The sequence below is a fragment of the Erythranthe guttata genome, chromosome 9, assembly GCF_056151865.1.
Source record: "Erythranthe guttata isolate IM_541 chromosome 9, IM_541, whole genome shotgun sequence".
In the NCBI taxonomy this organism is placed as follows: domain Eukaryota; kingdom Viridiplantae; phylum Streptophyta; class Magnoliopsida; order Lamiales; family Phrymaceae; genus Erythranthe; species Erythranthe guttata.
In genome coordinates, this window is record NC_142541.1 from 1,131,670 (window position 1) to 1,156,939 (window position 25,270).

The 25,270-nt window shown below is 38.0% G+C and overlaps 5 protein-coding genes, 1 non-coding gene and 1 pseudogene across 8 annotated transcripts; 2 read left to right on the plus strand and 5 right to left on the minus strand.

The window, feature by feature from the left end:
• The first annotated feature begins 100 nt into the window (after positions 1–100).
• GRXC1 (Thioredoxin superfamily protein) lies at positions 101–2,166 on the plus strand. Its single transcript, XM_013000121.2, has 4 exons — positions 101–382; positions 1,550–1,638; positions 1,746–1,844; positions 1,950–2,166. Exons 1-4 carry the CDS (start codon positions 282–284, stop codon positions 2,033–2,035), a joined length of 375 nt encoding a protein of 124 aa, XP_012855575.2. The 5' UTR covers positions 101–281; the 3' UTR covers positions 2,036–2,166.
• A 102-nt stretch (positions 2,167–2,268) lies between these two features.
• Positions 2,269–4,318, minus strand: LOC105974912 (amino acid transporter AVT1I-like; annotated as a pseudogene). The gene is made up of 3 exons (XR_016033595.1): positions 4,168–4,318; positions 3,501–4,105; positions 2,269–2,941 (listed from the first exon to the last, which is right to left on the minus strand). The product of XR_016033595.1 is annotated as an amino acid transporter AVT1I-like (transcript).
• Positions 4,319–5,170: 852 nt separating this feature from the next.
• On the minus strand, positions 5,171–8,635 carry LOC105975073 (tryptophan biosynthesis 1). Of its 2 annotated transcripts, none has more exons than XM_088823452.1 (10): positions 8,097–8,635; positions 7,669–7,812; positions 7,035–7,196; positions 6,872–6,955; positions 6,580–6,768; positions 6,380–6,470; positions 6,235–6,294; positions 6,032–6,150; positions 5,801–5,935; positions 5,171–5,437 (listed from the first exon to the last, which is right to left on the minus strand). In XM_088823452.1, the coding sequence occupies exons 1-10, from the start codon at positions 8,307–8,309 to the stop codon at positions 5,396–5,398; spliced, it is 1,239 nt and encodes a 412-aa protein (XP_088679578.1). In that variant the 5' UTR covers positions 8,310–8,635; the 3' UTR covers positions 5,171–5,395. The 2 variants fall into 2 exon arrangements, with proteins under 2 accessions (XP_088679578.1, XP_088679577.1); XM_088823451.1 differs by having other exon boundaries at positions 5,171–5,440.
• A 4,720-nt stretch (positions 8,636–13,355) lies between these two features.
• Positions 13,356–16,130, plus strand: LOC105975065 (Mitochondrial import inner membrane translocase subunit Tim17/Tim22/Tim23 family protein). Its single transcript, XM_013000236.2, has 5 exons — positions 13,356–13,679; positions 14,294–14,398; positions 14,990–15,245; positions 15,350–15,427; positions 15,696–16,130. Exons 1-5 carry the CDS (start codon positions 13,641–13,643, stop codon positions 15,800–15,802), a joined length of 585 nt encoding a protein of 194 aa, XP_012855690.2. The 5' UTR covers positions 13,356–13,640; the 3' UTR covers positions 15,803–16,130.
• LOC105974910 (uncharacterized) lies at positions 16,012–21,616 on the minus strand. Its single transcript, XM_013000068.2, has one exon. It carries the CDS (start codon positions 21,460–21,462, stop codon positions 19,252–19,254), a length of 2,211 nt encoding a protein of 736 aa, XP_012855522.2. The 5' UTR covers positions 21,463–21,616; the 3' UTR covers positions 16,012–19,251.
• Positions 16,306–18,486, minus strand: LOC105974911 (uncharacterized). The gene has a single exon (XM_013000069.2). The coding sequence runs from the start codon at positions 18,484–18,486 to the stop codon at positions 16,306–16,308; it is 2,181 nt and encodes a 726-aa protein (XP_012855523.2).
• A 1,196-nt stretch (positions 21,617–22,812) lies between the features above and the next one.
• LOC105974908 (uncharacterized) lies at positions 22,813–25,173 on the minus strand. Its single transcript, XR_016033601.1, has one exon. It is a non-coding gene; the product is annotated as an uncharacterized LOC105974908 (transcript).
• Between the last annotated feature and the right edge of the window lie 97 nt (positions 25,174–25,270).

Here is a 25,270-nt window from a genome sequence, read left to right on the forward strand (position 1 = left end):
TTTTAATTTCTGTAAAGAAAAGAAAAAAGTAAAATTTCTAAATTCGATTTTCACCCCCTAAACTTTCTAAAAAAGTCATCGGTGTGTTTTCTAATAATATATAAACCCCAATTGCAGAGTTGAGAAACAGCCATGTGTGCATTTGTTGAGGACACCAAGCAGATTCAAACTTTGAACACCTGTTTTATTCTCTCTCTCTCTCTCTCTAAGATTTCGCCGAAGCATTACTTTCTCTCTCTAGATATATACATATATATATAAACCGATTAAACAAAAAAGAAATGGGATCAATTTTCAGTTCACCGAAGAACAAGGAAGACATAGATATGGCTCTTGCTAAGGCTAAGCAGATCGTTTCCTCCAACTCTGTCGTTGTTTTCAGGTCACTTTTCTCATTTTCAGTTCTTGATTATGAAGTTTGATTTTTTCTTTCTTTTTTTTTTTTTTTTTTTTTTTTTTTTTTTAATATTTGGGTTATGAATGATTCAGTTATTGGGAAATTTTGTAGAAAAGGAAAATGATATTGTATTGGCAATTCGTAATAGAGCAGTGTGTTCTTGGATTCAGATTGAATTAGGAGTCTTGAAATTGAAATTAATTAAATGAATGAACTTAGGTCATGATAAAGTTTCAATTTTTTTTGATAGTAAATAGGGGTAAATTACGGTGATCCCTTGGGTAAGATTAAATTATGAAAATATCCCCTCGTGTTTGGGTAATTACAACACACTCCTCAACTATGAACCGTCTTACACGTCCACTCCACTCTTATGGTGTTAAATTCAACATAATTTTAAGATTTCATGAAATGTTCTAAAGTTTGTACTCGTTTTGTGCAGTTTTGTGCAAAAATGCAGTTTTTCGTGAATCATAATCTTATATTTATAAGTCAAGAGATAGATATGATCATCTTATTTCAAAATTGGAGCTCAAATGGGATAAAACGGGTAAAAATTAGAGAATATTCCACATGATCTAGATTCCATTAAATTTGACACCGTAAGGATGGACGTGTAAGAAAATCAATAGTTGATGGGTGGTTATAACTACCCAACATGAGGTTTTTTTTCGTAATTTGATCTTACCTCAGGGGTTGCCGTTATTTTACCTTGCATATCAGCTAGAGAATCAATCAGTGGATTTTACGGAAAATTTAATTTCTTTTTACATGTTAAAAATACTGAATTAATAAGAATGCCAAAAATAAAATAAGATTTTAATGTTTTTCAAAGTAGTTTATATTGTCTTATTATCAAATTAGTTGGAAGGGAATGAATTAGGTATGCTTTTTGTTCATTCTAATTTATGTTTCTTGGTGTAAATCCTGTTATTCGAGTTTTCGGTGCCTTCTCGTTTTCGAATAATGACTGTGCACAAAGAATCAATGAGGGTTCATTAAAATCTTGATCTTTTCGTTATCTGTCTATGTTAGTTTTACAGCACGGAAAAATAATGCTACAAAAACATCTTGAATTAGTGCACCGGGTTTTATTTCGATTTATCGTAAATGTACTATATAAATAATATTTTTGCGTTTTGTTTGTTGTAGTAAGACATATTGTGGATACTGCAACAGGGTGAAGCAGCTGCTATCCCAGTTACAGGCAACTTACAAAGTCATCGAACTTGATCAAGAAAGTGAGTTTTTTATGTAAACGTTCGATTCCGACATTTTACGATCCAATTAATTACTACAAACGAAGCTAATGAAATAATAATCTTTTCGTCACGTGTTTCCTTATAAGGTGATGGTGAAGATATTCAGACAGCTCTTTTAGAGTGGACAGGGCAAAGAACTGTCCCGAACGTGTTCATCGCTGGCAAACACATTGGCGGCTGCGACGGTAAAGGGCATTTTAGTCTTTTTATTTTGCTATTTAGTGAATCGAAAATGGTCAATTTATCCGTTGATATATCAAGATTTTTTATTTCCGATTCTCGATTTGCAGCTGTGGTTGCTAAACATCAACAAGGGACGCTCGTTCCGTTGCTTGCCGAAGCTGGTGCAGTTCCGAAACTTTCGAGTAACGCGTAAATTTATAAATTGTGTGGATGAAAAATTAAATAAAGCGTGTTATGCTAAGAATGGATCGATACTGAAGGCTAATGTATAGCATAATTGTACTACGTGTTTTTATCAAATAATACTTGTGTTACATTTGTCGATGTTTAATGTGTCATCACATATTTGCTATTTTAGATTAAAAAAAATAAAAATACAGAATCATCGTTATCTAAGGATGCGTTTGGATGGGAGGACTTGATGGGAGGACTTGATGGAGGAATTTCAAATCCGTAATAAACAGATCCATTGAGCTTGTTCAGATGGAGTCGTTTGACAACGGATTCGGAAATCCTTCGCTCTCATTTTCCTTTTCAGTTGTTTTTTTTCCGAGTAATTTTGGTGGATTTCAAATCCTTCAATCCAATCACAACCTAAATGTTTTCGATTATTTGCAACAGAGACGTGTAAGTACCGATAACGAAGATGGTAAGCCCCATCAAGACGACGAAGCCTATACCTGCAGCTTCGAAACTAGGCTTCCTATAAGTTCTTGAAATCTTCAAGTAGCACATGCACGGAAGCAATATCGAAGCTGTGACGCTAAAAAATGCTCCGACGAGCGACATAAGAATCCCGAAAAAGGGTAGGGCTAATGCTACAACGACGCTGCTGGTGAGCAAGATAGTCCGAATGTAGAATCTCTTCTTGTTGCAAGACTTAAGTCGACTCTCGATTGCATCGACAATCGGTTTTAGCATCAGTGCGTAGTTGGCTATGGGGTTGATTAGGGCAGTGTAGATGGCGACTGTAGAGCTCAGTTTCTCCGTTGGAAGGTTCAGCGTTATTTGGGATTGTAGCTCCGAACCGAACATCATGTACCCTAGAATCGCCATTGTTGCGTAAGTAACCGTACATAACACAACATACGAGCAAAACCTGCAAACGAGAAAGATATGCATAAATCGATGAACAGTGCCCACAATTTTGATGGTGAGAGATAACTACTGAGTTATTTAAAATTCTAAATGTTGGATTAGAAAGCTAACTCAAAGGGCTGCAATTTCCGTGTTTTGATTTTTACTGAAATCGGACTAAAAAAAGTTCAAAATCAAATTGAAACAACATTTAATATATCTAAAATTGAAAATTTACCTCATTCATGTATAACTTTGTCTCCCGTCATCCAATCTAGCCGATTCAAGTCGGATTAAAAAGTTAACTCAAAGGACTACAATTTTCATGTTCTGATTTTTACCAAAATCAAATTAAAAAAAGGTCAAAATCAAAATCGAAACGACATTTAACATATCTAAAATTGAAAATGTAACTCATTCATGCATAACTTTGTCTCCTAACATCCAATATAGCTAATTCAAGTCGGATTAGAAAGCCAACTTAAAGGATTCCAGTTTCCGTGTTTTGAGTTTTACCAAAATCAGGCTAAAAAAAGGTTCAAAATCAAATTGAAACGACATTTAACATTCCAGAAACATACCGAGGAGAAGTGTCGTTGGTTCCTCATTGAACTATACAACGTAGGAAAAACGGGATGAGCACAATAACAGAAGGCGTATAAGCTGAAAGATGTAGGCAGTCCGTTCCAATTCAAGATTTCTCCCTTGTGACGAAACCCAACATCGGAAATCCCGGACCACAAAACCGAGCCTAGCACGACTAACGAAGCTAAAACTCCAGTAGCCGATACATACGAGAGAGTGGTCATATTGTCTATCCAGATAGTAGGCGTCACGATAAGAGCACAGAGTAGAATAAAACATTGCTTTCCGCTAATCTTGACACCGTATATATCGATGTTTAAATTCGGTAATAGGCTATGCAAATTATCGCCAGCTAGTATAAGAAAGCCTGTGGCGACTAAGTAAAGCTCGAGATTCGTGAAAATCGAGACGATCAGTCGTCCGGTTTTACCGAAAGCCTTGTCGCCGATATCTGGATACGTTCTTATGTTCGGATCGATCTCCATGCATTTCGTTATTAGTAAGCCCGTGTAGAAAGTCGCACTTGCGAGGATGAAGAGAAGTATTAGGCTTAGCCACCCGCCCGATGATAACGCGTAAGGAACCGACAGAATTCCGACCCCTGTATGTAAGATTTAAGAGCATGGTAAAAAAAAAAAAAAAAAACACGAAGAGGAAACGAACCCGAGAGGGCGTTTAGTCCGTTAAAAGTTGTCTTGAAAAACGAGGTTTTTCCGTTGAAGTAGTTGAGGCTAATTTGATCAACTCCTTTAGCTTTTTCGACATCGGGAAATTCGTTTTCGACAATTAGAGGAGCTGTGATATCGAACTGCATTTTTTTGTTCTCTTGCTTGAAAAAATAAAATTGAAGAGTTAAATAGAAAAACTGCAGGGAGTCAGTTTTTAATATATTTATTTAATTAAATTGACCATAAATCCACATGATGCCTCGTGTTTATTTCAAAATGATTCTACTTTTGTGCATGATTTTATAAAACAATTGTGATCCAAGTTTAACGCGGTTTTAATTTAATTAATTAAGCATAAGGTGCTTTGATTCATATTTAAATGGAATAACTTATGCATGATCTTATAAAATGAAAATTTACAGTTTTCGTCCCTTAAATCTGCACCAGTTTAACATTTGGTCCCCATGTTCACAAAAAACATATTCAGTCCCTTATGTTTCGAAAGTGTGACACTTTTAGCCATTTCAGCAATTTACCGTTAGTCCGTCGGTTAAGAGAGTGATTTTCACATACTTGATTCCGTTAGTACTAAATAAAAATTAACGTAAATGGCCAAAATATTAAATTATTAAAACATAAGGGTCTAAATATATTTTTAATAAATACGGCGGACCAAATGTAAAATCAAGGAAAACTTTAGAGGAGAAAAATGTAATTTTCCCTCTTATAAAACAATAGTGACCCAAGGGAACTGAGCAAGTTAGATCTTCAATTACTCGTCCTCTAACTAATTTTAAAAATGGCAAATGTCAAATAAGCCCCTGATAAGACCACTTAACTAAAACCTTTGAGGTAAAGTGGAAATACAAGAAGAAAAAAAAAACCTTTATTTTGAGAAATTACATTCAACCCCCAGCATATTGTAAATTTCTTACATCCAAACCCCTACAAAAGGGTGTGAATGTAAGAAATGAACAAATTGCAGGGGGTGAATGTAATTATCGGAAACTGAGGGACTTTTCGTAAATAGACCTTATCTAAGGGGAGCGATTGTAATTTACCCTTACAAAATTTTAATTTACAGTTTGGCAAAAAATGATAAAACAAAAAAACTCGTGGATACATCTGCATTTAAATACTTGCACCTACAAAACTTTATTCTTTATTCCTTGGCCCAAATCATTGTCTTATTCAACATGCAAACACCACTTCTCTCTTGGCATTTATGACAGGATAGGCATACCCTTAAATGCTTCTTCTTTCACCTTCTGAAACAGATTTAAAAAAATATATAAAAATTAGCCGTCACATTATTTTTTTCGGCAAATTACGACCACCCCTGAGTTATGATCAAATTACGAAAACCCCCCGTCATGTTTTCGTAATTACAACCACCCCCTCAACTATGTTTTGTATTACCACCTTACGGTGTTAAATGAGGGGTTTTCTCGTAAGACAATACATAGTTGAGGGGGTGGTTTTAATTACCCAAACAAGAGGGGATTTTTCGTAATTTGACCATACCTCGGGGGTGGCCGTAATTTGCCCTATTTTTTTTTTCTTTTGCTGAAAAAAAGATGAAATAGAAAACTAAAGAAACTGCTCACAAACATCATATTTTTTCTTACATTAGATGTCTGAATCCACAAATCAAGAGTCTTGATCGCTTTCCCAGATCGATGCGTCACACGAGCAAGTTCGACTCCTTCTGCAAGACTGTTTACATTTCCACTAACCAAAAGAGCAGCTGCTGCATTTAGCACCTGCCAAAAATCGAAACTTTTTCTAAATTTTGGGCTCTCGTTTCCAATTTTATTACCGTTTCACCCATGATAATCAATAGTGATGAGAATTCTTACCAAGGCATCGGCAATAGATCCCTTTTCTCCCGATAGAACACGTCTAAGTACATCCGCATTGTACTTTGGATCTCCACCTCGTAAATCATCAATAGTGCAACGAGGGATTCCGAATTCCACTAATATTTTCAATAATTCGTAAGAAATTAAATCAAGAAATGGAGTATTATTTTTATGCGAAAGAAGGTTGCAGAAAATCTTACATGGATCGAACGAGAATTTTTCTATCTTATCTGGAGTGACATCAAGAACTAGTCCCGGCCCTATTAAAGATTTTCCCGAAAATATGAGTAAAATTTAGGAATTAAATTCGATAAAAAAGCTATATAATTAATATTTGTTTGTTACCGAGAGGACTCATTTCATCCAGTCCTTCGGAGTGAACTATCAACGCCCTTTTCATGCCGAATCTTTGAAGTGCTTTTGCCATTTTGTGGACCTACCAGATGACAGAAATAAAAAATAAATCGTAAGAAATAAAATCGATCGATCGAACGATTAAATCTTCTTTTGTTCTCAAACAGTCACTACGTTAGTTTGGTGATTACCAGATCTTCCGTGTAAACCCCGACTACTGCAAAAGGAACTCTTGCTGGATTCAACATAGGGCCTAAGATATTGAATACGGTCTTTACTTTAAGCTTCTTTCTGACTGGTCTAACAATTTGCATAGCTGGATGATAAATCGGAGCCATCATAAACCCGATTCCTGCTTCGTTTACGCACTTTGCCACCCCCTAAAAATAATTAAACGAGACACAATAAATAAAAAACTATGGACGAAAATACATCGAAAATGTAAGATTAGAATCTAAATTATATAAGCACATATATATATACCTCTGGTTCTAAGTTAATTGCAACTCCCAATGCTTCGAGTACATCAGCACTTCCACAAGCAGATGAACTAGATCGATTGCCTTGCTGTTATCCAATGGTCAATCTTTTTTTTAATTAAATAAATAAATAAATAATCTGAAAGAAGATTAATATTTTGCTCTACCTTAGCGACTTTTGCTCCACAAGCGGCAGCGAGAATGGAAGCTCCGGTGGAGATATTCACCGTGTTTGCACCGTCGCCGCCAGTGCCGACAATGTCAACTGCGTCGGTCAACCCTTCAACTTTTCGGGAGTGTTTTATCATTGCTCTTGCTAGCCCAACTACCTATTTAATAGTTCACAGTAAGTATCGATTTTTCATTCTTTTTGTTTCTAAATAACAAACATAATTTTCACTGTTGTGATAACACGAGTAAATGCTTGTCACGCTTCCATTAAGAATCTGATGGTTATGTGATTATTAATCAATTACTTTTCGACGTTGAATCATATCTTTAATAATTTCCACGAAAAACGATCAAACTCAAATCAAAGTTAAGGCTTTTCTTGAATTATATTCAAACTCAAATCACTCATCTTATAATCATATACGAGTCGAATGTATAGCAACTATATATGAGTCGAATACATTCACGTCGCAGTTCTTGCATCACTCAAAAGTTGGACAGAACTGAAAACGTAGCAGATTTTGTTATAACTAAGCATCATGGAAAACATCGAAAAGACGCAGCAACACATTAAACATACTAAAATCGACATTGAAATTTGCAAATGTACACAAACAAAAAAGCACTTACTTCTTCATAAGTTTCTCCTTTAGCTCTCAAAAGCACCAAAAAAGCGCTTATCAGAGCCTCGTCAGCACCGTCTAACAAGAAATCGAGAGAGGCCTCAGCTTCAGCTTCCGACAAATCCACCCCGCTTATCAAAGACTCTATCAACTACACCCCACAATACCATCACAATCAAATTCAGACAAAAATCAAAACAACCTATAATCCATTTCAAAATTAATCCCAACCACACACACACACAGACACACACACACACACACACACACACACACACACACACACACACACACACACACACACACACACACACACACACATGGCAGAGATAAAATGAACCCATTGTTTTATCTGACTAAAAGAAGAAGGTTATTTCAAAATTAAGCCCAACCACACACACACACACCAAAGATAAAATGAACCCATTGTCTTACCTGACTAAAAGAAGAAACAGGGGATGCATGGCTGTTCGAATTGGGCAAAGCAGACGATGGGCAAAGAGTAGAACACTTGATACCAAAAGGCGCGCGAAAAAATGGATTCTTTACCACCTCAAATTGTGGGGTAAAACGATGATTTGTAATAACAGATAAATGCTGAAGCCGACGTGGCGAAAGACAGAGAGGGTTTTGATGCACTGCAGACATTTTTTCTGTTTTTTTTTTTTTTTGCAGGGGAGTTTCAGAAAGAACGGAAGAATTGATGGCAGCACACAGTATTAATGGAGGTCCCTCTTTCTGAAATTGATTGCAATAAATGCAGTCAATTAAAAAAATGTGGGTTTCGTGATTGTGAGTTGTGTCGTTGAAATCATGCCAAATGTTGGAAATTGTGAATCGTGAGGGGCGTGTTTGGGTGGATTAGATAAGAAATTGATTTAGGGTTTTGTCAGATTTTCAGAAGCTGATAAACCTAATTTGGCAAGTTGATGATGGTTTGTTACTTCATTTTCTTTTATTTCTGTTTCCTCTTTGACTTTTGGATAGTTTGACTTTTTTTTTTTTTTTTTAAATTGTATTGAAAATATATTCACTAGATTATGGTACTGGATTTCTTGCATTCGACCCCCTATAATTATTCTAATTGTTAAAAACAGATGCTTCATTTTTTTTTTCTTTTTCATTTTCTTTTAGGTAAATTACAGCCAACCCCTTATGTAAGTTTAAATTACGAAAAAAAATTCTCATTTTTGGATAATTACAACCATCCTTTCTACTATGAACATTCTTACACGTTTACCCTTATGTTGTCAAATTCGACATAATCTTCTACAATCGCTTACCATTTCCTCTTCAAATCAAATTAGTAGTTTTGTTTTCCTTTTATCGTAGGTATGATAATGCACCGGCGTATGTTTAGAATTCTGTCCAATTTTCATTTATTTATTTATTCAAATTGTACTTTTCGTGAATCGGTCCATAACCAATTTCAACTTGTTTTGAACCGATTGTTGTAATTTTGATGTTTTAGGTAAAACATAATATATATATATATATATATATATATATATATATATATATATATATATATATATATATATATATATATATATATATATATATATATATATATATATATATATATATGAATATCACTATAGTTTCACCGTTGAGGATGAAATAGTTCTAAAATATCCATACTACTCGATGGCGTAACAATTTTTTTTCTTGAAATCGCTCTCGTCTCTCTGGATTCATCCTCTCAGCAATGATTGGATTCATGGTCGGACGAAGCAGTCAGTTGTTCAAGTTGTAAGGACAAGACATGATATATCTAAAAAGTGATAACATCATTCCAACGTTAAACCTTTGTTCAACAATTTCATTCTTGAAATCTCGCTCGTGTCTCTGGATTCATCCTCTCCGTAATGATTGGATTCATGGTCGGACGAAGCAGTCAGTTGTACTATGGAAAAATCAGCAATTTGACTCTTGATTCGACCGGTAATTTGTTGATTATCTTCAGTTTCATATCATCCGGTAATATATCCATTAATAGTGTGCATTTGAATGCTATTTGCTTTGTTTTTTGAACCTTGAGGAGCAGGCAATAGAACTTTCAAGAGTTCGAACCTCCATCAACAGTTCGAACCTCCATCAAGTATCGCGGGCCACTCAGCCACGAACAAGAGTCGAAAAATGCTAAAGAATGCTCTCAAGTTTTGGACTCTTTGATGAATGAATTGCTGAATAATTACAAATGAATGGCCTACCCCTATTTATACAACTCCACTTAATCAATGAATGGTGATGATCATCTTGATCTAATGGCAACAATTAACTCCCAAATACATAAAAGGAATGTCCTCTAAGGATACATTAATGGGAGGATTCTAGCTAGGATCTTCTAGAATCCTCTACTCTTAGGCTTAAATCTTGGGCTCGCTTGATGGGTCGACTAATCCCTTGGTTCCAAGGCAAAATGGGCAGCCCGTGACAATAGGCTCCGACCCAAATGCCCCCTCAACTACAAACTGTGATAGTTTGTACCCCTCTGTTAATGTGTTGTGTGCAAATTGAGGTAGAGTTTTGACTTTTGCTTTAAAATCCTAATTCGATTTAAAACCCCCAAATTAAACAATCAACCAGACAACAAAGGCTGTCAGCTCCAGATCAACCTTTGAGGATTGAATACCATGAGAAGAAAGCAATGGAGGCTAGGAGACTCGCCATACTAGAGATGGAGAAAAAAATTGAAGAGATGATTGTGTTACAATTGTGAGGAAAGGTACACTCTTGGGCACAAGTGCAAGAGACTGTTCTACATTGAGTGTATTCATTTGCCAAATGAGTTTGAATATTAATATATTTCATTCGACTCGACTCGGTTCAGTTAAAGCTTGTTGTACTCGAACATCAGTTCTGCTGAATCGAAAGGCTCAAGAATACTTGATTTAAATAAGAGTTGCAACCAATCAATTGCATGATTATTATGTGATATGCCTAATTGGGCCAACCCAATGAGCTTATAATTTATTTACCTATTGGGCCACAAGCCCAATATTGAAGACCACTATCATCGAGGCCCAATCACCTTCAAATAAGGTTTGGGCCCAACAATATCGACTAAGGTATAAATAACGATATAATTTCATTTATTAAATGTACGTCCTATTATTTGAGAGATACTTCAACATGTATTCTTTGGACTATTTCCACTATCCGCACGTCTGACTTGAGCGTCAGAGGGGTTTCCGCCGGATCAACCCCCGGCTTAGTTCATATGTTCTATGATTGCAGGTATCTCAAGGTCATCAAGCTCGTGAGCCAGTGATCCACTCTGCTCTTCCAGCTCATCCTACTTCAACTATCTAAGGTGATCTATCTCTAGCATCATCATTATGCAACTCAAAGTGATATTCTTTGAATAGCATATTAGTGCAGGGTCAAAAATATAATACATATAAATCATATTAGAAGATATGAAAAAAATATTCTAAATTTTGAAAACAATGTAACGCATTTTTGTAGTGCCATGTCAACATTTTCAAACGATTAATTGACTTTTGAGTGGATAGAAGGGGTGTATATGTTACAATTGATACTTTATGGGGTGCATTTGTTACAAAATGTATATTTGAGGTTGTAATATGTAATTAACCCTTTTCCTTATAAGAGTTGTACATTAGTGGCCCATAATATTGGGCCAGCCCGGTACTGTGGTTTTGGTTAGAATAGGAGATGATTCAAATATATCGATTTTGTAAAATTAAAATTTATATTAAGAAATTTTTGTGAACGTTGAAACGACGATCTTTGCTTGACAGTCGAGTCGGACTAGCTATTTTCGAACAAATAATAAACTGGCTAAAATTCAATTGGAGCACTTCTTTTGAAGAGTTTGAGGAGCTAGTCGGGGCACATCACTCGCTTAACACAATAACACAAAAAGACTTTCCTTAAAAAAAATATTGGAAACAAATGATGTAATAAATAAAAGGGCAAAGTACAGTTTACACCCCTAAATTATGGGGGTTTGACCAGTTTGTCCCCTTGAACTACAAAACGTCTTAAATACCCCCCTCTATTTAAAATTTGTTTGTAAATGCTGATGTGGCATTTTAATTTTATGATTTGTAACTATTTTTTCCATATTTGGACATTTTTTTGACTACTTTGCCCCTCTATTCAATTATATATATATATATATATATATATATATATATATATATATATATATATATTAAAGCTTTTCCACTGATTTTTTTTGGCTTATTTTGTCAAGTTTTTTTGCTCCATATTTTCGAGTTTCTTTTCTCGTATTTCTGCTTTTCTTCTCCTTATTTAACCACTAAAAGACCACTGTTTTTTTCTTCTAAAATTTATTAAAATGTTGAGTAACAGCTCAAATACACAAAATTCTTGTACTTCGTGGTACAAGACATCTTATAATGCACGAAAATCACCCCAAAAGTTATGCATTTAATTAAGGGCATAAAAAATGCATAAAATTGAACAAAAGGACAATTAGCAAACATATTGGATCCAAAAATTAAACACAATTAAGAAAATCATGTAAACCATAAATTCACTTCAATTACAAATTTATAACAAAATCGACAAGTACAACACGTATTAATTATATAATTATTAAGTTTCTTACAACAAACCCCCAAGAAAAAGAGATATAAAACATCGATGTAGTACACAATAAGTTTCTTTTATAAATTAACGTAATTATACTGTCAATGACAGTTAATTAACGTAATTGTACTGCCGTTGCAGTAAATTAATGTGATCAAAATTGAATAATTTGTAAAATTTGAGGTCAAATTGATGTTAAATTAAGTTAATGATGAAATTAGAGCATATTAAAGTATAAGGAGTTATTTTAGTCATTTACAAAAATTTGGACTCATGAAGTTATTGATAAATGAGTTGTTTGTTTGGATCTCATTATAAATAAGTAATGTAATGACCCTTGAAAAATAAAGGGTTAAATACAAAAACACCCCTGTACTATGGACTTTGTATCATTTACCCCCCTATACTACACATAAATACAAAAACCCCCCTCCTATTATATTTTTTCCAAAATCTGACGAAAATACCCCTGCTAAACCTATAAATATAAGCGTTTGTTTGAGCCATTTCCACTATATTTTTTAACATTTTCGATCAATTTTACTTGGGGATTTTTATTTTTTTATTTTTTCCTTCAAAACATTTAATTACTTAGATTTTTTTTTTATTTTCTGAATAAAAACTTTTTATTTTTTTCCTTTTGAATTTCTTCATTTTTTTCTTAAATGTCTTCCGATAGTTCAAATTTTCAACAATAATAGAATTGTAAGATGTTTGTAATCTTAGGATGTTTGAACTACCGGAAGACATTGAAGAAAAAAAAATAAAGAAACTCAAAATGACAAAAATAAAAGGTTTTATTTAGAAAATAAAAAAAATGTAAGCAATTAGATGTTTTGAAGAAAAAAGTATAAATACCAAAATTTTCAACGTAAAATTGACTGAAAATGGTAAAATATATAGTGGAAAATGGCTCAAACTATATATATATATATATATATATATATATATATATATATATATATGCTTGAGTAGGGGTATTTTTGTCATATTCTAGAAAAAATGCAATGTGAGGGGGGTTTTTGTATTTATGTGTAGTACAGGGGGGTAAATGATACAAAGTCCATAGTACATGGGTGTTTTTGTATTTAACCCAAAAATAAATAAATCGGGTGTAGTAATATTTCAGCTCAAAAATCGCGACCGAGTTGATGAATCTGAAGTGTTTGTAGAAAGTGGATGCGGAGCAGCGCCCGAATAATGATGACCCGAACCCGTTTCCGTGTTCATCTCTTGCACCAGCTTCCTTAAATTTCCGAATTTTGAATAATCATTGATAGAATTAAGATTTACGATTTGAAATCCGGAAAACGGTGCCGTATTGCTATTCAGCTTCGATTCGGGAGGTTTTTCGGTTAGGGTTTAGTGTTCTCACCTTTTCTTTATTCGATAGCAATGGAAGCGCCTGAAAAACAAGAAGAAACAGTCAATTATGTAAGTCAGAGTATGTATGTAATTCACCATATCCAGGATGCATACGTTTTTTTTTGTGCATTGTGTTTGAGTGATCTGAAAATTATGGTGCTTCATGTATTTTATCTCGATTGATCTGGAATTTTCTGTGGAATTTTCTCTTTCTTGTTAAATACTGTGAATTGGTTTTTTTTTTTTTTTTTTTTTTCTTTTTTTGTTTGTTCTTGCTATTTTGAAATATGCTATTAGAATGGAAAGATTAAGTCTAAGCTCACTCTTTGATTCTTTTAGTATGGTTAAATGACTGTTAATTGTTACTCTAAATGTTAGTCTAAGGCCTCGTTTGGTTGGGGTGATTAGCCATGATTAACTAAAAAATGAGACTTTGTTTGATGTTTGGTATCTCCGATTACTTGCTGGGTCGACCCGCAAATATTATGTTATCGTGCTTTATCTTGCCTTTTAGGCATGTTTCGGATCTTCCAAGGTCCAATAATACAATTGGGGTTCATTAGATTATTTAATTTTATCTTGGCTAATCTTATCTTGGCAACCAAACGAGGCCTAAGATGATATGCACAAATCTGGCAGTAATTTGTCTAGGATTGATAGATTAAATTCGTTTTGTACGACAGAGGACCAAAAAATTGGCTGGGACTGTCAATTGGGGGACGGCAACTGTTGTTGGAGTATTTGCTGGCTTGCTTTACGGTGGTAGCAAAGAGGCTTCTGCTTCTGTCGTAAGTATTCATACCTATACTTAACTCGTCTTTTTAAGATTATGCAAGATGTTTTTAGTAATTTTATTCTAATCAGGCCAATTATAAGGATTTGAGATGCTTTTTATTTTTATTTTTTATTCTGTTGAACAAATGAATGTTTATCGCCTCTTATCCATGCTGGTGTTCCATAACAATACTCATGACCATGTTTCCTCTGGATTAAGGTGATTGTTTGATATCACCTTTTGAGCTTTGATTTTTAGAAGGTTTGCAAAATCGAGCATTCCACGTTCCATTAATCTGACAGTGATATATGTAATAGCTGAGAAAAGCTAAGAAGACTGTAACACATGATAATATACTGACACATGATTTTGCTCATAAGGGGGTTGCTCATAACGAACACATGATTTTGCCTACTTTTAATATATATATATATATATATATATATATATATATATATATATATATATATATATATATATATATATTGGTTTCGTGGATATGACAAACTTTTTGATATTCGGGATCTTCTTAGTGGATGTTATCTAATACCAAATGTTCGTGAAAGACTTTGTTGAGGGAGAAATCTTTATATCTTTATTACAGAGCAAGGATGCAGAAGTATTACTGAAGCTTGGAAGCACTTCAGATAAGCGTGAACAACATCGACTTATGAGAGATGCAATGGAGAAAAGATTTCTCCGAGTCACTCGTGGTTCGCTAGTTGGTGGAATTCGCCTCGGGATGTTTACTGCCGCCTTTTACGGTTTGCAAAACCTGCTTGCTGACAATCGAGGCGTGCATGATGTTTATAACGTAGTTGGAGCTGGTTCTGCTACTGCTGCTACATTTGGTCTAATCAGTGAGTAGACAAATAATTATCGGGACAATTCAAAGAATGCATTTTCTCATGTTGGAGTAGAGTAATATGCTTTTTGTTAATTCTTTTACATTTGATGTTTACAGTGCCAGGTTCATTCCGTTGGCGTTTGAGAAATGCGATGTTAGGTTCGGTTTTAGGTGCAGCAATCTGCTTCCCACTTGGTAAAATATTCTTCCAATTAAGTAGCTGTTTTATGTTGTATAATGTTTTATATTCTATTTTTTCTAACAGTAGACATATGATTGTCTTATTGACGATATTTATCATATTCTTTAAGCCGACGACTTAATATCGTGCTGTTTGGTGAAATTTTAGAAAGAAAGAAAAAATAGATCAGGATCAAAAACAACTGTGTGGATAAATTTGAATGCCGAATTGAAAGCTCGATCTAGAAACGCATTAATGTAGTAGGTGTTTGTTTCCTTTCAGGTTGGCTACATTTGAAGCTTGTTGAGAAAGCAAATGAAGGTACTGCTTCTGAAGTTAGTGATACCTCGGAAACGAAGAGCAATATTGTTTCTGCAGTCGAGACTTGAGACAGGAACTTAAACGAATAGGACTATTTTGTCGAACTGCAATAACCACGATATTCTAAGTCTCAACGGGAAGTAATCGGCAAAGGCTGAAGCAGGCTGTGCTGTCCTTGATCTTGCGCGTGCGGATAATTATGTTTATAAGCAGGGTGTCTAATTTTGACTGTAAATTAGACATATGTTTGTACTTTTTTGAGAATAATGCTAGTAGCTTTATGCCGAAAGGATTGATTGGGATTAAGCGCATCGAGAATAAGCTATATACTGCATTGTTCTAAGACAAAATGAACAAATGTTAAATTTTCTTGACGTGTTTTCCCTCGCCTGTTTAGCCGATACTTGTTTGTCCGTGCTATAGTGAATTCCGCATAATGCACCGAACGAAAGCTTGTCTTTACACATTTACTATTAGGATATCTTTATTTACCTTATACGAGAGTTTCATTTTCTCTGTCTCTGCTCAGCCCTCGACTGAATCAGATCTTTTAACTCATTAATGCTTAGCTCTAAACTTTCCTCTTCATTAAGTTACACCATTTATCGATAAACTCCGTCTCATCAGGATCCTGCCTTGTAGATCTGTGCTGGTGAAGCGTTTCAAGAATTTCTTCAGTTTCACCCAACAGGAGAGCCGCTTGACGCACAAACTTCTCCTTCTCTTTTATCGATTTGTGGTGACACTTCATGATTATGACGCGCATTAGATTGGTAAGGCAAGCCGCCATTATATTCGCAATCATATTCGACAGCTGGTCGAACAATCCCTCGTCTGCTCGGAGATAATCGCTTTGATACGCTATCAGAAGCCTCTGGCAGACCCGATACATAGAGTTCGCAGCTATGACTTTAACCGGCCAGTTTTGGGGGTTCTCCATCAAGAAATCTTTTCGATCTCGATTGAAATCAACCAAGGTTTTTTCGGCGTTGTTTGATAGCTCTTGTAGCGTCTCTTTCGAGTTTTTGTATTTGAGAGAGGTTTCGTGGAGATCCTTTCCCTGCCATTTGCGGTATAGCTCAACTCCTACCCAAATGACATCTGCTCCGTTTCTGCTGTTTACTAACTTGCCCTTTTTATCCAGGTTTTTCTCGATAAGTTTCACGTAGAAGAGGCCTTCGTCCACACTCTGTATCAGCCAGTTTATCTTTTTCTTCGGAATATTCGGAAGTGCAATGGCGATACTTGTCAAGGTCACCAGAGGCAAAGACCAGCACTTTGGTGGTTCTTGAGAGTGCAGGCTCGGGACTTGGTTTCTGTCGACTTCTTTCAACCCTCCGAAGTTGCCGACTTTGTGCATAAGGCTTAAAAGATTCTTGGGTTGCTGCTTCTTACCTCTCTGAATCAGTTTGTCGACTTCACCGCAGATGCTTGTTTGGATCTTCTGAGGTAGCTCTGCCTCACCTTCGAGTAGCAAAACGTAACGGGTAAAATCTATCTCCGTTCGTGTTTCTAATTCAGAGATCCCATGAACGCGCGACGGGCTGGAGGTGAGCGTGTGCTTCAATTTGTCGATTCCGTAGCAACACGAAAAGATAGGACTTGTGACGATGAAAGTTACGAATCGAACGCCTTTGCAGCATACTACAATCAGTATCTGAACCCCGACAAGAAAACTCAAAATCAGTCCTTTCGTTTTATGGAGAACTCTTCTCCACTTGCGGTTTCTAATCTGCAACGGTAAAGAGCTCTCTTTCCACTCCACCAGCCTCTGTGTCCAATAAGCATCGACTTTGAATTCATCCGTAAAGCTTTTGCCGCGTTTCTCCGACCATCTGAACTTTATTGCAGTGTAACATCTGAAAGCGGGAGCTATAGTACCCACTGCCACCCCAATCGTCTGAGCAAGAACGATCCACTTAATCGACCACCCGTATTTGGAAGCGCTTTTATCGATTGTTTTCTCCACCATCACCATTCGAATCTCAGCTTGTACTAAAACCAGAGCGGTCAGCAGAGAAACAACACCCGAAACCGTGCACGTCGGTGACCGAGCAATCACGAACTGCGGGCTGCTGGTTTCTGCCATCACCCAGTATTTCTGAATCATAAATCTCAGTTTGTCAAACGTGAAACTTTGCTCCTCGGACTCCACGATCATCTGTTCGTCGGTAGCCAATTTCAGCATCTCATAGTACTTTGTTTCCAGGTATCTTTTCGTTGTCGGCACCATTACAGCCGACGACACCACCATAACAAGAGAAACGAGCATGAAGAAAGCCGCCGCGATTTCTTCGGCAAACATCTTCCTACCGCCGAGAAACTGCCTCACTTGTATAATTTGAACGCATACGTTTACCACGACAGTTACTACAAGAATGGCTAAAGCGGTTACGTTCATCACCATTTCTCTCTCGTCCATTGTCCCCAAACACGTCATGAAATTCGCCATGGCAGTTGACATGAGCGCGAGGCTGCTGATCTTCGCGAGCCGATCGGTAAACGCGTACATCCGCGTCGTGAGATCAACCGGCAGCTTCATCGAAACGGCTAGTAACGTTAGAGAAGTGGCGTTGAGCGTGAAGTACTTGCTGCGGAACCAGTGCTTCTTGCTTCGGAGCCCGTGGAAAGTATCGGCAGCCATTGCAAGCGTGCAAATCAGAGAAGCTGCAGCTACGTACACGCCGATCCACGGCATCGGCGCCTCGAGATGCTTCTCCACATCTGCAGAGAAAGCTTCTTCTCCCGGCATTTCGGTAAGCAATTTCTTCAAGAATTAATTAACTAATTGCCTTTGAATAGCTTTATCTGATTGGTAAATTAGTATTCAAGAATCCAGTGTTCAATATTTTCTTGGGGTTTTCTTTTTCCCTGCAAAAGTGAAAGTTTATTACAGTATTCAAGAACATTTGGGCATGTCCTGGAAACTGAATTATTGTAGGGGTCATGTTGATATGCCAGCGTGGCATTCAAGGTTTTTTAACAAACTTTTAAGACGTGTGGGCTCCTTACATGATATTTTAGTCTTAAAAGTTGCAGTTGGGAGCATCATAATAATTGACTCTTATTTAATTCAATTGCTTTGTCCTAATTGATTTTGTTTATGAATTGAAATTCTTGGTTCACATTGAATAGAGGTCTCTTCAATTTTGGCTGCTGCAGCTACAGAAATTTTTTTCCTATTTATAATATTATCTCAACTGTCTTGGCTTTTAGTCATAAGATTAGATATGACTTATGTTGTGTAATATATCTAAGTAGATCCTGCTCTAGAAACATGGTGGAGAAAATCTAAAATTATCCGAAATTTTAAAATTTAACTGTGCTGCTCTCAGAAATTTAAAGGAATGATGAACTAACGTGATAACCGAACTCTTAATCTCTACGGTGGATTGATGGTTTTGCTCGATCATCAAACCATCAGATTTAGATTAGTGCTACATAACGAAAAATCACAAGTTTGGATGATAGAGAAATTTCGTAGCCAGGGGCGATAAAAGTAAATAGAAGATATGTCTCATCCCTCAGATTTTACGTCTGCATGTTCTTCTCTCGATTCCGAAACACCTATTTCAATGTTAGTCTTGGAACTGAATTCCTGGCTGACTAGTGCTCGCCACTCCTCAATGGAAGCTGCCTGATCAGGGGCCGAGACTGGCAGTTCGCGCTGCTGGAGAAGAGCAATGATTTCTTCGGTTTTACCGAGAAGAAGCGCTGCTTTACGCACGCTTTTCTCCCTCTCTTCAATTGCGTTGCGGTGGCACTTCATTGTTATTACATGTCCTAGATTAGTAAGACATGCTGCCAGTATGTCCGCTATCGTAACCGACAACTGCTCGAACAATTCCTCGTCCGTTGTGTCACTTCGATTCAGAAGAACTGTTGTGGCGATCCTGTACATCGAGTTGGCGGCAATAACCTTTGTGGGCCAGTTAAGAGGATTCCTCATAAGGCAGTCTCGTGCGTCTCTCCTGAACTCGACGACAGTCTTTTCGGCTTTGTCCCGAAGCTGCTGTAGTATCTCTTCGGCATTTTTACCTTTAAGAGACGTTTCCCGAAGATCCTTGTCTTGCCATTTGTGGTACAGTTCAACTCCAACCCAGACAACATCGGCCGCAGTTCTTACATTCGCCAGACGACCTTTCTTATCCAATGCCTTATCTATTACCTTCATAAGACGAAGCCCTTCGGTGACACTGTTCAGTAAAAGTTTAGATTTGTGCTTTCGAACATTGGGAAACGCAAGCGCGATGCTAGTCAGGGTTGCCACAGGTAAGGACCAGCAGTAAGGAAGTTCTCGAGAATTCAGGCCCGGGATTTTATGGCTGTCGAATTCCGTCACCCCGTTGAAGCTGCGAGATTTTTCTAGAAGTTTCAACAAGTTTTTCGATTGCTGCTTCTTTCCTTTCCGTATGACTTCATCGACCTCTCTGCAGATACTCTCGAGAGTTTCTTTCGGCAGCTCTACCTCCCCTTCGAGCAGCATAACATAACCCCGTATATCCACTTCGTGATCACGCGACGAGACAGAGTGAGATATACGCTTCTGCCTCGTCAAACTTCTGACGTAGTTAACACACGCGATCGCTGGAGCTGTTACACAGACAGAGACGAGAAGGACTAGTTTGCTCGACGAAACGATCGCGTGCTGAAAATAAATACAGAGTTTAAGAAACATTCCTCTCAGATCGTGTAGGAATTTTCTGCTCTTGAGATGTCGAATACGAAAAGATAACGAGCCCTGTCTCCAATCCACCATCTTCTGTGTCCAGTAGCGCTCGACCGTAAACGCGCTTCTGATGCTCGTTCCGCTCTCGTTTCTTGATCTGAAGTTGTTTATGGCTATGAACCATCTCGATGCTGGTGCAATGGTGCCCACCATCACTCCAATAGTCTGAGTGAAAAGAATCAATTTCGTTGACCACGCGTAGTTGGAAATCGACTGATGAAGTATATTGTACTCCATCACCATCCGAATCTCGACTTCCAATAAAACGACAGCAACGATCAGGCTCAGGATACCAGACGTGGTGCAGGTCACGGAACGAGCTATCACAAACTGAGGGTTGCTAGTTTCCGCCATCACCCAATATTTCTGAATCATTAGTCTCAGTTTGTCGAACGTAAGATTTTCGATTTGTTCGTCCGAAGTCGTTTGCAGCATTTCGTGGTACTTTGTTTTCAGGTACCGTTTCGTTGCGAGAACCATTACAGCCGAAGATGCCATCATAACAAGAGAAACGAGCATGACGACTACGGCTATGATTTCTTCGACAACCATTTTTCTACCGTTGAGAAACTGTCGCATTTGAATGATCTGAACGCAGACGTTTACTATGACGGTAACCACAAGAATGGCTAAAGCGGTTACGTTCATCAGCATTTCTCTGTCGTCCATTGTTCCTAGAGATGTCATGAAATTGGCTATCGCAGTCGACATAAGCGCGAGGCTGCTGACCTTTGCGAGCCGATCGGTGGCCGCGTACATTCGCGTCGTGAGATCCAACGGCAGCTTCATTGACACGGCTAACAACGTTAGAGTCGTGGCGTTGAGAGTGAAGTATTTGCTCGGGAACCAATGCTTCTTGCTTCTGAATCCGCGGAAAGTATCGGCAGCCATTGCGGACGTGCAGATCAGAGAAGCTGCAGCTACGTACATGCCTATCCACGGCATCGGCGCCGCGAGCTGCTTCTCGACGTCTGCAGCAACAACATCTTCTCCCGGCATTCGTAGCGAATTATCGGAGGTAAGTCCTTTGATTCTATTGCAGTGCAAAGTGATAAATGAGAAATTTTCTTGTTTGTTTGCTCAACAACTGATAAACAAAGGACCAAGATCTAATTGGTCTTGCCTTTTGGGCCCTTAAACAAAAAAATAGTGGCAACTTGTTACAATTTCAAATTTGGTTTTATATATATACTAGTATTCAAGAACATTAGGTTTGACTTGGAAACTCAGCCAGTGGGGAAGTCACTGTAGGGCCAGATGGGGCCATGCCCCCCACCTCAAATGTTAATTTTTTTTACTATTATTATATATGTATGTATATATAATTAATTTATTGCATTTGTATTGTGCTCTTATATTTTTTTAACAATTTAGTATTGTATAAAAAGTGAATTTAGGTATTGTAGTGAAGAAAACATAGAAAAATAATATATGAGTTACTGAAGTCCATCCTCAATTGAATTTTTTTTCACTAGATTATATCTATATATTTATTCAGTCCCACCACAATTTTTATTAGTTAGTCCATTAAAAGTCTGAATTAATGCAAAAAAATTCTAAAAAGATTTTAATTTCATATCTTCTGGTTTTGTCAAAAAAAAAAAAAAAAAAATCCTAAATATTTTTCAGTGACGCTGTCCCCGAACCCCAAAATTTGATTATTTTAGTGTATATTCGGCCTCTAGTTATAAAATCCTTGCTTCGCCACTGAACTCAGGCATCATAGTGTCACACTGAGATTACTGCTATTTGCATGAATAATTCTACACACTACCATACTTTCCCAATATTACCCTTAACGAGGTTTTTTGGGATTTTGTTGGGGAGTCAGATACTACACCTAATTATTATACATCGGGTGTATTGGAACAGTAGAATTCATTAAATAACTATCCACTAAACATGCATACACATGGGGTTTATGTGTAGATTTACGGCCCAAATTCACTCCGTATAAATAATCAGGTGTAGCATCTAATTCCCGATTTTGTTGACTAGATCTTTAAAGATTATGCTCTAGTGAAAACTGTTTTTGGATCTTGCAATTAGCCGCCCTAATAGAAAATTATATATTCTCTGTCATCATGACAGGATGTTATTTAATTAAACTGATTAGTCCTAATTGATGTTGCTTAGTGAACTAATATTCCTTTAGTCCCCACTTGGTCTGATGAAAGTCTTACCTAATCCCTTCAAATCTGCAGAAGTAAAGCTTATTTTTTTTAGGTAGAACTTCGATAAATTAATACTCGATAAATTAATAATCTAGTTTAAATAATAATTTCTTCCGGTCCTCAGTTGGTAAAAACGCATTAAATTATCAGTTCGATAATTTAATATTTCGGTAAATTAATAGAATTTTGTCTGTCCCGATTGTATTAATTTAGATAACGGACAACATAAGTTATATCATCATACTTCGACTTTTATATCGACAATTTCTTCTCTGTATTCCGAAGCACCCGTTTCGATATTAACCTTGTTTCCCCGTTTGATTACCGCTCGCCACTCTTCGATGGAAGCTGTCTGGTCAGCGTCCGAAAACGGCAGCTCGCGTTGGTGGAGATGTGCGATAATCTCTTCAGTTTCGCCGAGAAGACGAGCCGCGTTACGCACACTCTCCTCCCTCTCCTCGATCGCGTTACGGTGACACTTGATCGTTATTACGCGTCCTAGATTAGTCATACACGCAGCCAGTACATCCGCTATCGTGACGGACAAGTGCTCGAACATTCGGTCGTCCGTCTCGTCACTTTCGCCCCCGTGACTCAGCAAGATTGTTCTGCCTAACCTGTACATCGAGTTTGCCGCGATTACGTGCGCGGGCCAGTTAAGAGGATTCTTCATCAGACAATCTCGTTCTTCTGTCAAGAACTCGACGACGGTTTTTTCGGCTCTGTCACAGAGCTGTCGTAGTATCTCGTCGGCGTTTTCGCCCGCGAAGATCCCGGTCTTGCCACTTGTGGTACATCTCGACTTGTACCCAGACGACATCTGCTGCCGTTCTTATGTTCTCGAGACAACCTTTTTTATCCAGCGTTTCGTCTATGAGCTTTACGTACGAGATTCCCTCGGTCACACTTTTCATTAGTTGTTCCGATTTACGCTTCTCTACATTCGGAAGCGCAAGCGCGATGCTAGTCAACGTGACTATAGGTAAAGACCAGCAGTACGGGACATCTTCTTGAGAATGCAGCCTCGGAATTCGACGACTGTCGAATTCCGTAACTCCATTCCAATTGCAAGATCGATTCACGAGGATCGATAAATTCGTCGGCTTTCGTTTCTTGCCTTTTCGAATGACGCTATCCACCTCGTTCAAGATATTCTCCAAACTCTTTGTAGACAGCTTCACCTCCCCTTCGAGCAGCAAAACGTAACGCCCGATGTCCGAGTCCGGATCAGCGGTGGAATATTCCGAGGATATTCCTTTCCGCCTCTTCAACTTTCCGGCGTAGCCGACGCACGAGACGATCGGAATCGTTACACAAACAGAAACGAAAAGCAGCAGCTTGCTAGAAAGAACAACAACATGCTGTAGAAAAATACAGAGCTTAAGAAAAACCCCTCTCAGATGATGGAGAAGTTTTCTGCTCGTGCGATGTCGAATTCGTACCGACAACGAGCTCTGTCTCCACTCCACCATCTTCTGAGTCCAATACCCCTCGACGGTGAAAAACGCATCGCGAATGCTCGTCTTGCTGTACCCTTCATTTCTCGACCGACAGTTTATGGCGACGAACCATCGGGAAGGCGGTGCGACGGTCCCTAACAGAACTCCGATAGTCTGAGAAATCAGAACCCATTTCGTCGACCAATCGTAGCTCGAAACCGACTGATTGAATACATCAACCCGCATCGCCATTCGTATCTCGACCTCCAATAGAACGGCGGCGATAATCAAGCTGATGACACCGGAAGTCGTGCACGTGACCGAACGAGCGATCACGAACTGAGGGCTGCTGGTTTCTGCCATCACCCAATACTTCTTGATCAGACCTCTCAGTTTCATGTTACACGATCTCCCCGTATCGAGCATCTCCTCGTTCGTCGCGGTTTTGTGCATGTCGTGGTACTTTTTCTCCAGGTACGTTTTGGTGGACGGAATCATCAGAGCCGTCGAAGCGAACATGACGAGCATGAGGAGCATGCAGCCGATGGCGAGGATTTCTTCGGGGAACGCCACCCTGGCGTTGAGGAACGCGTGGATCTGTATGACCTGGATTGTGACGTTGACGGTGACCGTGACGATGAGAATAGATAACGCGGTGACGTTCATTAAGACGTCGTTGTCGCTCATCGAGCCGAGAGAGGGCAAGAAGTTGGCCATGGCGGTTGATATGAAGACGAGGCTGCTGACTTTGGCGAGGCGGTCCGTGACCGCGTACATGCGGGTTGTGAGATCCATCGGGAGCTTTACGGCTACGGCAAGTAGGGTTAGTGAGGTGGCGTTTAGGGCGAAGTATCTCGATGGGAACCAGTATCTCTTTCTCCAGAATCCGTGCACGGTGTCGGCCGCTATGGCCGCCGTGCAGATTAGAGACGCTGCGGCCACGTATAGGCCCATGCAACGCATCGGTGCCTCGAGATGGCTTTCGACATCCGCGTCGAAAGAAGTTTGGTTTCCGGCCATTGAGAACTAGTGAGAGAGAGAGAGAGAGAGAGAGAGAGAGAGAGAGAGAGAGAGAGAGAGAGATCTTATCTTCAACACTTTGGAAGAAAAAAATGTGCCTAGACAAGAGTCAAGAGCCATCATGTAGAATGAATTCTATTTGTTCGCACGAAACATGCATTTGTTTTAGGGTAA

Excerpts from the sequence above, each read along its gene's own strand:
- GRXC1 (XM_013000121.2), top strand. The coding sequence starts at position 282 with ATGGGATCAATTTTCAGTTCACCGAAGAACAAGGAAGACATAGATATG. Across the intron at positions 383-1,549 it reads AACTCTGTCGTTGTTTTCAG|TAAGACATATTGTGGATACT; the intron begins GTCACTTTTCTC and ends TGTTTGTTGTAG. Across the intron at positions 1,639-1,745 it reads CATCGAACTTGATCAAGAAA|GTGATGGTGAAGATATTCAG; the intron begins GTGAGTTTTTTA and ends TTTCCTTATAAG.
- LOC105975073 (XM_088823451.1), bottom strand. The coding sequence starts at position 8,309 with ATGTCTGCAGTGCATCAAAACCCTCTCTGTCTTTCGCCACGTCGGCTT. Across the intron at positions 7,197-7,668 it reads AAGGAGAAACTTATGAAGAA|GTAGTTGGGCTAGCAAGAGC; the intron begins GTAAGTGCTTTT and ends ACTATTAAATAG. Across the intron at positions 6,151-6,234 it reads AAAATTCTCGTTCGATCCAT|TGGAATTCGGAATCCCTCGT; the intron begins GTAAGATTTTCT and ends TGAAAATATTAG.
- LOC105975065 (XM_013000236.2), top strand. The coding sequence starts at position 13,641 with ATGGAAGCGCCTGAAAAACAAGAAGAAACAGTCAATTAT. Across the intron at positions 13,680-14,293 it reads AAGAAGAAACAGTCAATTAT|AGGACCAAAAAATTGGCTGG; the intron begins GTAAGTCAGAGT and ends TTTGTACGACAG. Across the intron at positions 14,399-14,989 it reads AAGAGGCTTCTGCTTCTGTC|AGCAAGGATGCAGAAGTATT; the intron begins GTAAGTATTCAT and ends TCTTTATTACAG.
- LOC105974911 (XM_013000069.2), bottom strand. The coding sequence starts at position 18,486 with ATGCCGGGAGAAGAAGCTTTCTCTGCAGATGTGGAGAAGCATCTCGAG.
- LOC105974910 (XM_013000068.2), bottom strand. The coding sequence starts at position 21,462 with ATGCCGGGAGAAGATGTTGTTGCTGCAGACGTCGAGAAGCAGCTCGCG.